Source organism: Chelonoidis abingdonii, chromosome 9 (genome assembly GCF_003597395.2).
Source record: "Chelonoidis abingdonii isolate Lonesome George chromosome 9, CheloAbing_2.0, whole genome shotgun sequence".
Lineage (NCBI taxonomy): Eukaryota > Metazoa > Chordata > Testudines > Testudinidae > Chelonoidis > Chelonoidis abingdonii.
The window spans coordinates 32381369-32393554 of NC_133777.1; the positions used below are offsets into that span (position 1 = coordinate 32381369).

Consider the following 12186-nt stretch of genomic DNA (forward strand, 5'->3'; position numbering starts at 1 on the left):
GAATCTAGCTGAAAGCATCACTTGCCTGTTCTGGTATGAAAACACCTGTTCTTATATAATAAAGAGAAGGAGTCAGAACATTTTAAATATGTTGGGCACCATGCAAATCCATGGATGGCCCAGACCCATAATAACAGATCCTTTATGGGCAGCCATTTGTAGATCTTTATTACCCCAGTATAGGATCTCAAGTTTCCTTAGAGCTCTGGCTTCAGGGTTGTAACACGGATCCTAAAGGAGGAATTTACAGTACTCTAGAGAGCATGTCACTTCCCACAGGTCAGAGGACATGTCTGGAAGCAGTGAGTCCCCTGAAGTAACCTCTATCAGCTACACATTTTTTCCTTCTTCACACTGTAGTTGTGCTTTACTAAGTTTTAGTCACTTCTTAGCCTTTAAAAAGCACTGCATCTTGGAAACAGGAGCAATGCAGCCAACAGCCCATTCTCCTGCGGCCTCACTCCTCAGTCAGATTTAGAGGCAGAAGCAGCATTGGTGAATCAAATGAAATAAAAGAAAGGCCCAGGAGGAAGATAACATATAGCTAACTGAAGAAGCAACCTCTCTTCCCAAGAATCTGGTGCTAGAAATCTTTCACAGCAACACCAATACTAAGGGCAGTTACCACTGGAGAAAGACATACATGACCAGGGACCTAGCTATCTGAGGAGCCACCTCTTCCCCAGCTCCAAGCAACACTGGCAGCAGCATATATTCAGTGAAGGGCTCACACCTTTGGGATCTGCTCTTCCTGATGAAGCCCAAGAATGGCCAGCTTTAAGACACAGCTTAAAACAGATCTGCTTGGTCAAGCAATTTTCAGTGGTCTCTGGGCATGGACATTTTTCTAAAGGAGACTTTTAGTCCTATGTTTTATGGCCCACTGGACCCTGTAAAGGTGCGTGGCTCTGCCCTTCCCAGTAGACACACCCACTGTGGCTGGGAAGTCTGCGAGCCCCGTTTCTATTTGCAACCTGTTTACCTGGAAAAATAACAGTAGATGTGAATCTACGCAAGGTAAGAAAAAGGATGATCACTCTATCAAGGAAGTTCAATAGGAAGGAGGATAAAGCAATATGTCAAAGAGCCTACCCATAGGTCTGCTTCTGCTACTCCCCAGAGCAGAGCCTGTCATTGGGGTAGAGGAAAGCCCACAGTCTATAAGTGAGTCTAAGATGGTTCAAATTAAAGTAAGAGTGGGATGCTTTATCTGATACCATCTTACATCCTCCTGTTTGTTCCTCTAATTGCTACACTCACTCTCCCCGGGCCCCTCAGTGTGTAAATTACAGTGCTTGAGACTCAAACCCACTTGCCAAAGTCAGCCCTGCTGTAAAATGAAATCAGTGGAGCTGCATCCATTGATACCCAGAGCTGAATTTGGTCTCCTGAATCTGGCATCTGGGTCTTAAAGATCTTCAGCATAAAATGGTCATTGGGAACAAACAAATAAAAGTCAAATTTAGAAGATGTACGACTAAGAAAAATATTTTTACACTGCAATAACCCCTTCTCACTAGCAACCCCCATATAGAAACAGGATTGCAATATTATCAGAGAGAGTATGCAACATGGATTGCCCTCAAGATCCACCCAGGCCAGCACTAATGAGCCAATTAGCCTCCTCCACCCTAGACGGCAGTGGCCTTTTCTTTGTGGAAACTGGTAAAAGTTTCTTCATGGGCTGGGTTGGACAGTACTAATGGGGAAATGACCTGTAACACAGAGCAAATTCATGACCCCTACAGAGTGGTTTTGAACATCTGCCAAATGACTCTGGCAGGAACCCACAGTCTTCCAGTCATAAGTCAGTTTCTAAGGACCATCTGCCAACCTTATCCCTCCCGCCCAAGCCCCTAGCACTGTCTGAGGTGCCAAACAGCTCCCATAACAGCTGGAATAAAAAGAAATCCTGAAGCCCTTGATAACAAGCCAATAAAAAATCCCCATCTCCTTTTAAAGTTTTATTAATGGTTTGTACTCTTTTTATGCTCCTTTGATAATAAAGATCTGAAAATGTTTTCCTCCCCCTAGCCCCTGAAAAAAAATCTGCTTGCTTTTGCTATTACAAATTCAGGTATTATCTACCCTAGAAGACACTATGGCAAATAGAGAACTAGTGAAATGACATCACAAGAAAGTGAATGTTGAGCAATTGAGTGGGAAAAGGATTTGCCAACAGACTATTTAAAATGCTTTGTTTTCATTAGTATTTATTTAACTCCAATCCCTAACAAACATGTGGGAGAAAGGAAGTCTTTATATTAAAGATTCAGCACACAAACCTTCCAGGCCTTATAAAAGGGCACAAGTTATTTTAAAAAGAACTGACCAACCTTTGTACATCACCTTTAAAAGCAGTTCTCTTTGGGAGCTAAAGACTGTTTACTCTATGTAGCAAAGACTTCAGGGAAGATCTCTGCAGCTATGTTCAGCATTAGCTCGATAAAATAATCTTCAAATGAAGCTGTCTCCATGACTCTATTACATAGCTATTCTGTTTCATTTTCCCTTCCTTTTTTAGATCTCTGTCAAGTTAGGATGTAAATGCCAAGGAATGATCCCAAAGATTTCAAATTATAAACATAATAAATCTTGAAATGTATTAGTGCTTTAATTGTTTGTAGACAGCAGTTAATTATCATCTAAGCCAGGGGTTCTCAAACTGGGGGTCAGGACCCCTCAGGGGGTCTCAAGATTATTACCTGGGGGGTTGCAAGCTGTCAGTCTCCACCCCAAACCCCGCTTTGCCTCCACCATTTAGAATGGTGATAAATATATAAAAATGTGTTTTCAGTTGGGGGGGGGAAGGGACGAGTCACACTCAGAGGCTTGCTAGGGGTCACCAGTACAAAAATTAGAGAATCACTGATTTAAGCAATGAAACCAATAAAGATCCTAGCCCACTAGTTAAATAAAATAAGATCATAAGGAACTTCATACTTTTTCACCAATCTCCTCAATCTTCTTCTAAAACAAAAGTCTTGATTTCAGTAAAATCTGTACAAATCATAGGGTCAGATTCTGCCACCCTTACTCACAGTATTACCTTACTCCAGGGATAGTCAATAGGCAGACCATGGGCCAAATCCAGACCACCAGATGCTTTTGAACAGACCCCCAAATTTTTTATTTTCTTTATTATTGTTTATTATTATTATTATTACTATATTTTTAAAATTATTTTATCTGGAGTGCGGACCTTGACAAAAAATATTTGACTACCCCTGCCTTACTCCATGAGAAGTTCCATTGATTTAAATGGGACTACTTGCAGAGTAAGTATTGTTCCATATCTGAAGTTATATCACCTTTATGAGGCAGCCAGTTCTATTAAGCAACTAATTTTGCCAGTCCCATGAGCAGTCATCTAAGACAGGTTTCATTCTATACTATTTTCCTTCAATTACTGGGTAGCTTTATGTTTGCCATGATTACTGGACACATTACTAAAGTCTCATTACTGAAGTAAATGTATATAAAGTCAGTCTGAGTTCCCTTTATCTTTAAATAATACTCCTGAGGATTTGAATCTCACACTAATGTGAAAATTCTATCCCATCCTTTGACTTTATTCATTCCTCTAACATTTTAAAACTTCAACTGGTTCACTGTCACCACTGTTTTCCAGAGGATAGTCCTAGCTCCTACAACCTTTCTTCATAATGTAGATCTTTCAGAGCCAGAGGCATTTTTTGTAAAAACAGATCCATCCTCTGTAGGAGCCAAATTCTACAGCCCATACTCCGCAACACCCCAATGCACCTCTAAAACATATATTCCTTGTTGCATTGTACAACCAACACAGAATGTAGTATTCCAGACAGTCTAGCCAGGGCTCTTTTGGGAAACAGTATCAGCCATTTGTTGTCTCTTTTTAAGTAAGGTACTTTTGTTTTCCTCATCTCAATTCAGTTATCCACACTAATCACCCCAGATCCTTTTCTTCGACCATGGGCTAGACATACATTTCACTTAGCATGTTGTTCCCTTGTTCCTATATGTTTCTACTCTGACATCTGCTGGCCCAGTAACCAAGACAATTCAAAGCCTTTAGAACCCGAGTGCTTTGTTCCCCACTATGTGCTCTACCTCTAATGCTGGTAGAAACCCAAGCCTGAAAAACCATGGGAATTTGGAACTAGAGGTGGGCCAAAACTGGAACTTCAAATCCAAACCCTTTAAGATTAGAGGGAAGGCATGAATTTGAATCTCCAAATCTGAACCTGCTCATATGGTTCTGGTTCCAACTCAGAATCTTTCTATTTGCTAAGCCTGGTTCAGATGCAGCCAGCATTCCACAAGAACATCTCACACGATGGCAGAAATCTCACAATCGCATGAGACGTGGATCATTCAAGATTGTGGAAATGTCACAGGATCATACAGCATTGCAAGGTTCCCAGCATCTGGCCCCATCAAACTCAAACCCTAGAACTGATTGGCCTTGAACCTGACTCCTCATCAAAACTTAATCCAGATCAGAATGCTACTTCCTCAGCCCATCTCCATTCAGTAGTCAAGTCAGGTTCTCTCCAGGACTGTTTACTCACATCTCAATCAACCCTACTTGTTACTTCCCAGAAGGGATATAAACCTCACATGGGTATCTAAATTAATTACAACAGTGACCTAAAACGGGAAAGGGGGGAGAAGCCATTTGCTTACCTTCACCAGTATTTTCAGTATATTTGTTCCCAGTTATAGATGTCAGGAAAATCTGACTCCCAGAGTGACAGACTCAGAGAAGAGTATACACACGCAGCTCAAGACCTTCAATCAACATCCCTTGCCTTAGTAATAAAAACCTCCCCACATTCCTGGCTAGTAGCACAAGGGTTAAAACCAATCGAGCAACAGAGTGCTGGACAGGCATCAAGGTGGTTGCTGTATCACTACATTATCAGTTGGGGGAAAATACAGAGAACAGAATCGGCTGTCCACAGAATGTTTCCTTCCCATGCTTCTGCCACAATGAATACAAGGAAAGGTAAGTGGAAGCAACTTCCCACATTCCTCCAATTGTATCTCATCAGAGCAGGACAGTATGGATCTGCACCAGAGTAACAAATAAATCCCACAAATAAGGGCAGGTAAATAGTTTAGGGTAAGCAGATGAATGAGTTCTTGGAAACTTTCTACTTGTTTTGCTCGGCAACTTCTTTTCTTTTACCACCTCTGCTGTTATAAGATAATGTTCAGGCTTTATGACGTCCTGTGTGCTACTTTTAAGGAGCTTTAGCAATTGCATGCACAGTGCATGTGTCTCTGCTAGAGTAATAACTTTGCAGCTGGAGGAACAGATTGGTTCTTTTGCAGAAAAAGTTTCCAAGTAATGAATTAAGGCAAGACCTCCTGGATTTTCTCTGCTTTTTGAAAGATCAGATTAATTCTGAGAGGTTGGGGGCCAGAGTGCATCTACTGTTGGAATTTTAGAAGAAGAAAAATGCTGCTGAAACATGCAGTGAAAATCTAATTGCTGGTCCAAGAGGATCTTGAATGTATGGGGTGGTGGACTAATACTGTTGGAGACAAGCATACACAAAAAAAGATATTGGCAGGCATGTAAACAAAGACAATAGACCAGAGCTAACCCATCAGCACATAATTATGGGCTTTCTAAAATGCAAGGTAAGTACATAAAGGGTGTATTATCAACCTAGCATGTAGATACAATAGGTTATATAGAGGAGATCTGTACATGCCACAGCGATGGGCACGGATAGATAGAAATGAATAAATCCAGAGTTCATTTCTGAGAGATAGCATTGGCAGGGCAAACTACGTGACTGCAACATGAGTACTTTGGGGAATTGATCTGGCCTCTCCCGCATCAGACCCCAATAAGCAGGGTGTGCTGGCACTCAACCTAGAAATCTCTGGGTCAGCACCCCTGGGTACAAGTATGTGTGTCATACATGGGAAGGCAGGATCAACTGCAGTGGGTGCCATTAGAACACTGTTCACGGGGCACTTGCAAGTAAATTGCCACTTAGAGTTAGTTCATGTAACTGCAATAGTCATTGTTAATTCTTAATAAGAAACTGCAGTAATGTTTATTTCTCACAAGGAGTAATAGTGCAGATTTTAACAGAGTCTGCTTTGAACTTGCACAGAAACCCTGAGAACATGAGGAGGCAATATTCTTGCCCAAATATCTTGGCCATTCCTGATTTATCCTTCCCCCAGATAAACTGGAGATGAGGAAGTATAATGTTACAGGATATCCCTGCTGCATGATGCATGGAAAGTCATGCTGAAAAGTAATTAATGGATTTGATGGGCATAGGAGCAATACCTTACCATCACAAGTTTCAGTTTTAAAGTACAGAACCAGAACCAGGCAGTGGTGTGCATCACAGAACAGATGGTCTTGTTTCCCTAACTAAAATGAAACCACTGCTTTGTTGCAAGAGTACAACAGGTCATCTGGAACCAACTTCTACTCTTCTTGTTTTCCCATCGCTTCAAATCTGTGGAACTATCTAACCCTAATTTGCTATATTCTCCCCTCCCTTGTGAATGGGGTTGGATGAATTCATGTGGCCTAATTTCAAACCCACTTGAACATCCTGTGTTTGAAAGTTTGAACTGAACACCAGCAGAGCCTACCACTTAGAGACTGTGGGGGTAAAAAAGGGAGTAGAGAAAGAACATTTCTAATAAAGACAACATCTCTCTCATACACAGGGTCCCCACAGGGTATGCTTAGCATTTAGAGGGGTCTTTTAACCCTGATACAGAGCACAGAGCTCTCCATAATGATTTATTGAATAACCCATGTGGGGTGGGGGGAAGCATTTAAATTACAGGGGATAAAAAGGTTTTCAAATTTCATTCACATTGTTCACTAAAATTGCCAGCTCCAGCATTTTCACCCATCTCTGCTCATAATGAACCTATCTAGGCCAGTCCCCATCCCTTGCCCGCTTCTCAAAGCAAGTTTAAAAGCTGAAGTAAGCTCCTCTGAAAAGAGCGTTTTCTAAAAGAAATGAGATAGCCTCAATGCCCAGGACTGTGATGCTACAGCACAACATGGTATGTGCACACGTGAATTGTACTGAACAATTTATCTTTATTATGCACTGCTTCCTGCGCAAGCCTATATTTTTTCCTCCATTACACTTAAGTGTGAAGCATGAACTAGGTGCACAAGCAATCAGATCAGGAAGCGTAGGGTAGGAAAGGAGCTTCAGAAATGGAGTTTGCTACTCAGCAGTGGGGGGCTAAAGGGAGGGAGGAGTTGATGATGAAGATCAAGTTCAGACCTTGCTCAAAATGGTTGCAACTGTGTTGACCTCAGTGGCTGTATCTCCACTGACACCAGGTCTGAATTGGGCACTTTGTCTTGTATAAGCTTTGCTCACTTTCCAGGATATACCCATGACCTTCCATGCTGATAAAGCCATCACTATTTCCCCCTGTAAGCGCAATGGCTGCAGCTAAGGGAGCAGTTCTTTCTCTTTGCTGAATTACGTGTCCTTAAACAGAAAAAGGCGGCTGGCTGGGAAAACGGATTAGGGTGCTTGTCAGCCAGTGTCAGTGTTCTGGACTTGGATCTACAGCAGGTTGAGTTACTCGTAAAAGATTTCCTAGTGCCAGCCAGTTGACAGACAACTGACAGCCTCTGTTAAAGAGACCAGCCCTGGGGGCACAGCTCCCACTGACATTGAAGAAGGGTTTGTGACCACCTGCACCAGTCCTGAATGTGGTCAGTAAAAGAGGGGGGCGGCAGGTCCAGATTGAGCTGTGCTGGCAGAGCTGCTTGGGGGCCCAAGAATAGTACAGCAAGGATGACGGTGAGGACTGAGATGCTTTGGCAGACATGCCTGGAATGGAATCCCCATAGGCAACGCTTTCCACTCCACAGTGGAGGAGGAGAGATGAACCACTAAGTGCACAGGTCTGTTATTGGCTAGTCAAAGGAGATGCATTGATCAAGCTTTACAAACCATGTCCTGTCCTCTTAGAGGATGTGAGCCTGCATGAGGGCAGAGCTAGGACAGCTTTAATTAAAGTTATCATTACTGGTCCTCCAGGAATTGTCTCTAGGGTGTAAAAGAAATGGCAGACTCTTGTTTTAAAAGCTCAGTGGAGTAGGGAGAGGAAACCAGCCTCTGGTCACAGACTGATTCTCTGAGTCAGCAATTTGTCCATGTCTGTGGGGGAAGCAATTACCTGACATACCAAAAGGGAATATTACCCAGACATTGCAATCCCACTCTTGTCAAGGTGAAGAGTCAATTCAGCCAAATGATAACAGATTGTAAATAGATACAGACAGAAGGACGTGAACAACCTAAGTTAGCCCAGACACACAACATGCTCCTAAAGGTGCACTTCTCGGCTTACGTGCTAAGAATGTCACTCCCACATTTCAAAATGATGGCCCCAATTCACTGTTGCCTTGCCCCTTGTGCAGTCATTTACACCAGTACAAAGAGGGTCAAGAACGTCTGCGCTGGTGTAAATGAGTACACAAGTCCAGGGCAATGGTGAGTCCGGCCTATATAACTGAACAGAGAGAAAATCCAAGTCACTCTACAGACCCTTGACCTAACTCTGCTCTTAGTGAGATAAATGGCAAAACATTCACCAACTTCAGCAGGATTAGTTCCCGCAACCATCAGCAGGCATTGAAGAAAGACAATAATACAATGTTCTTCCATGTTATGGTTGCTCAGTCTCCAATATTGTGCCTTACATGGTACTGGTATTTGGGGCACATTGAGTATACCTAGCCATGTCATCTTTCCATCGTTTCCTCTTGCTGTGTGTTGTCAGCTAATGATTTCCATTTGTTTTGTCTTAATCTCCCCCTCCACTCCCCCAGGAGACACTGCCCTCTTGTTACTCTTGGTCTTGGTGCTGGCAGCAGGGTCCCAATCTCCCAGCGGAGAAGCGCCCAAGGAGCAGCCTGACACAGAGCTCCTAAAATGCCCCAGCTCATGTGCCTGCAGCTATGATGACTACAGCGAGGAGCTCAACATCTTCTGCAGCTCCCGGAACCTCACGCACCTCCCAGAGGACATTCCTAGCAACGTTAAGTCATTATGGCTGGATGGGAACAACTTCCTTTCTCTGCCAGCTATGGCCTTCAGGAACCTTTCCAACCTGGACTTCCTTAACCTGCAGAGCAGTCAGCTGGCAAGCATTGAGCAGCATGCCTTCCATGGCTTAAAGGGCCTCTACCACCTGCACCTGGAACGGAACAGGCTGAAGCATTTGGCACCAAACACTTTCCTTCACACACAGAACCTCGCCTCCTTGAGCCTCAACAACAATCACTTCAACAAGATCGAGGAAAGCCTGTTTTCTGGGCTCTCCAATCTCTGGTACCTGAACCTCGGGTGGAACTCACTCGTGGTGCTGCCTGACAGAGTGTTCCATAACCTGCCTAACCTGAGGGAACTGGTCCTGGCTGGGAACAAGCTGCCCTACCTGCAGCACCAAATCTTCTGCAGTCTCAGTGAGCTGAAGGAGCTGGATTTGAGTGGGAACTTGCTCAAGGGCATCAAGCTCAATATCTTTGTCAAGCTGCAGAAACTACAGAAGCTCTACCTGAACCACAACCAGATCAATGCAATTGCCCCACGTGCATTCATGGGAATGAAGTCCCTCAGGTGGCTAGACCTCTCCCACAATCGTCTCATCTTGCTCTTTGAAGAAACATTCCTGGGCCTTTTGAGCCTGCACGTGTTGCGTTTATCCAGTAATTCGATCACCAGCCTGAGGCCAAGGACTTTCAAAGATCTCCAGTTCCTGGAGGAGCTGCAACTGGGACACAACAGGATCAGGAGCCTGGCAGAAAGGACTTTTGATGGGCTAGGCCAGCTGGAGGTCCTTACGCTGAACAACAACCAGATTCAAGAGATCAGGGTCGGAGCATTCCTTGGACTCTTTAATGTCGCAGTGATGAACTTGTCTGGTAACTGCCTCAAGGCACTTCCCGACTATGTCTTTAAGAGCCTAACCAAACTGCATAGTCTTCACCTGGAAAACAGCTGTCTCAGCAGAATCAGGCCACAAACTTTCTCCAGCCTTTCCTGCCTCCGGAGGCTCTTCTTGCAGCACAACACCATATCCATGATTGAAGACCAGAGTTTGAATGACCTGCATGATCTTCTGGAGCTGGACCTTAAGCACAACAGGCTGACCCATCTCTCGCCCAACATGTTTGTAGGCCTGAATAACCTGGAATACCTTCTCCTTTCCTCCAACCAGCTCCTGGAGATCTCTCACAATGCTTTCAGCCCACTTCAGCGTCTCTTCTGGCTTGATCTCTCCAACAACCATTTGGAAATGCTGGACAGCACCACAATTACCCCCTTAGCAAACCTGCGGTATCTTAGCATCAGAAACAATTCTCTGGAAACCTTCTCAGTTGGTTCTCTGGGCCCTTCACCTGTGCTGGAGCAGCTGTGGCTGGAAGGAAACAAGTGGCACTGTAATTGCTCACTGAAGGAACTGAGAGACTTTTCCTTGCAGCATCCCACAGTGGTTCCACGTTTTGTACAGTCCCTTACGGAGGTGGACGATTCCCACACACCCGTGTACGTATACAACAACCTGACCTGCCTAAGCCCACCAGACCTGGCAGGCCTTGACCTGAGGGAAATCAGTGAAGATCACTTTGCTTACTGCTAACTAACACGCTTCCTCTTTACAGAGGACTTTCTGCTTTCTATAGTTGGCAGCATTAGATACATATTTGCACAAGTTCAGGTAGAATCTGGAGAACTACTTTCCTACAGGCTAATAAGTAAAAAGGTATAGCTATCTGGCATCTGAACTACCTTCCCTGAACTCTTTACCAAGCTCATCAGGGTAGCAGTCCAAAATAGTGTGTTCCACCATTCAACATTACTCAAAGAGGCCAGTGCGATTGCACACCACTATTTAGCTTTCTCTCTCCATGCTGTACCATTACTATATTTGTATAGCTGCAGTTTTCAACAGAACCAGCATACCAGCTTTGGCTGAACAGCCAGGGTAAACAGGTTCTTTGGACTTTGCAATTACCTTTGGGCTATTTGAACTTAGCATTGTGATTCAGAGCCAGCATTCCTTTGCCCAGCTCTGAAAAGTGAAGGAAAGAATGGGTGTGTGAGAAGGTATGAGTGGACAAGAGCCTTCTCCGAGGACTGTCTTTTCCATTTCCAAAATTAAAACTGACTTTAAAGAACCCAAACAAACGATCATAGTACAATAAGAGTCGGACTGAAAAGCCAACCTGAAAGGGTATTGCCCACTAAGGACCAGCATTTGGGTCTCACTCCTGAGCTGGGAGCAAAGGATAGGCAACCTGTCTAGCCACCAAGGAGTGAGGAACATCTCATATCAGTTTTTTTAGCAACCACTCTTGGTTAGCAGAGGTGCTGCTGTCAATGGATCATGGAGACAACCCTCCTTAATGGAAAGAATATCACTGCAAAATGAGGACCTTAGGCTGGGGAGAGCAAATGGAGAAACCAAGATCCTCTTGAGCTAGGGGAGGAAAGTCTGGGCCACAGTGCCCATTAGTGGGAATGCTGATAAAGTTAAGTATCATTGCCCCAGAATCACCCCAGTTGTGACTAGGTAATGCAAGCAGGAACTTCATCCTTTCTGTACTGCAGTAGCTTGGATCAGTGGTTGTCAATCTTTTCCATTCTGCGTGACCCTGCATTGCAATGCAAAAAAGTTTCAGGAACCCATAAAGCATTCTGTGATTGTACAACACCAAACACAATGGGGCCTGATCCATAACTAGGGCCCCAGGTGCTAACATAATGGAACTAATAAAGGGAGGATGACCATGACCCCCAAAAACCTGTTCTTGAATTTCAGTTGAGAACCCACGGCTCACACGAGAGGAAGTTAAGGGCAGAGCCTCATCTGTAATATCTGGTCACTGAAGCCAGGTATTGTGTAAAGCTTAGGGAAAAGGCTTGAAAAACAGACACCCGACCTGTAGTTTTAGGACAGCAGAGCGCACATGACAAGCTTTTAACAAGCAATGGCAGATTTAGGCAGGTTTAAGAAAAACCATGCACATCAACTCCCTGATAAACCACAGCAGGCAAATAAACCTTTGGAGCTACTGCAGCTCATCTTGTAAGTGATTTTTTTTTATTTATTTTGTGCCTCACCTAGTTAGAATTCTTATAAAAAAAAGACTTGTGCTCATGAACAGCAGACACTGTT

At 43.9% G+C, this 12186-nt stretch overlaps 1 protein-coding gene across 1 annotated transcript; it reads left to right on the top strand.

The window, feature by feature from the left end:
• Positions 1–2807: 2807 nt before the first annotated feature.
• Positions 2808–11754, top strand: IGFALS (insulin like growth factor binding protein acid labile subunit). Its single transcript, XM_032765722.2, has one exon. It carries the CDS (start codon positions 8668–8670, stop codon positions 10645–10647), a length of 1980 nt encoding a protein of 659 aa, XP_032621613.1. The 5' UTR covers positions 2808–8667; the 3' UTR covers positions 10648–11754.
• Positions 11755–12186: the final 432 nt, after the last annotated feature.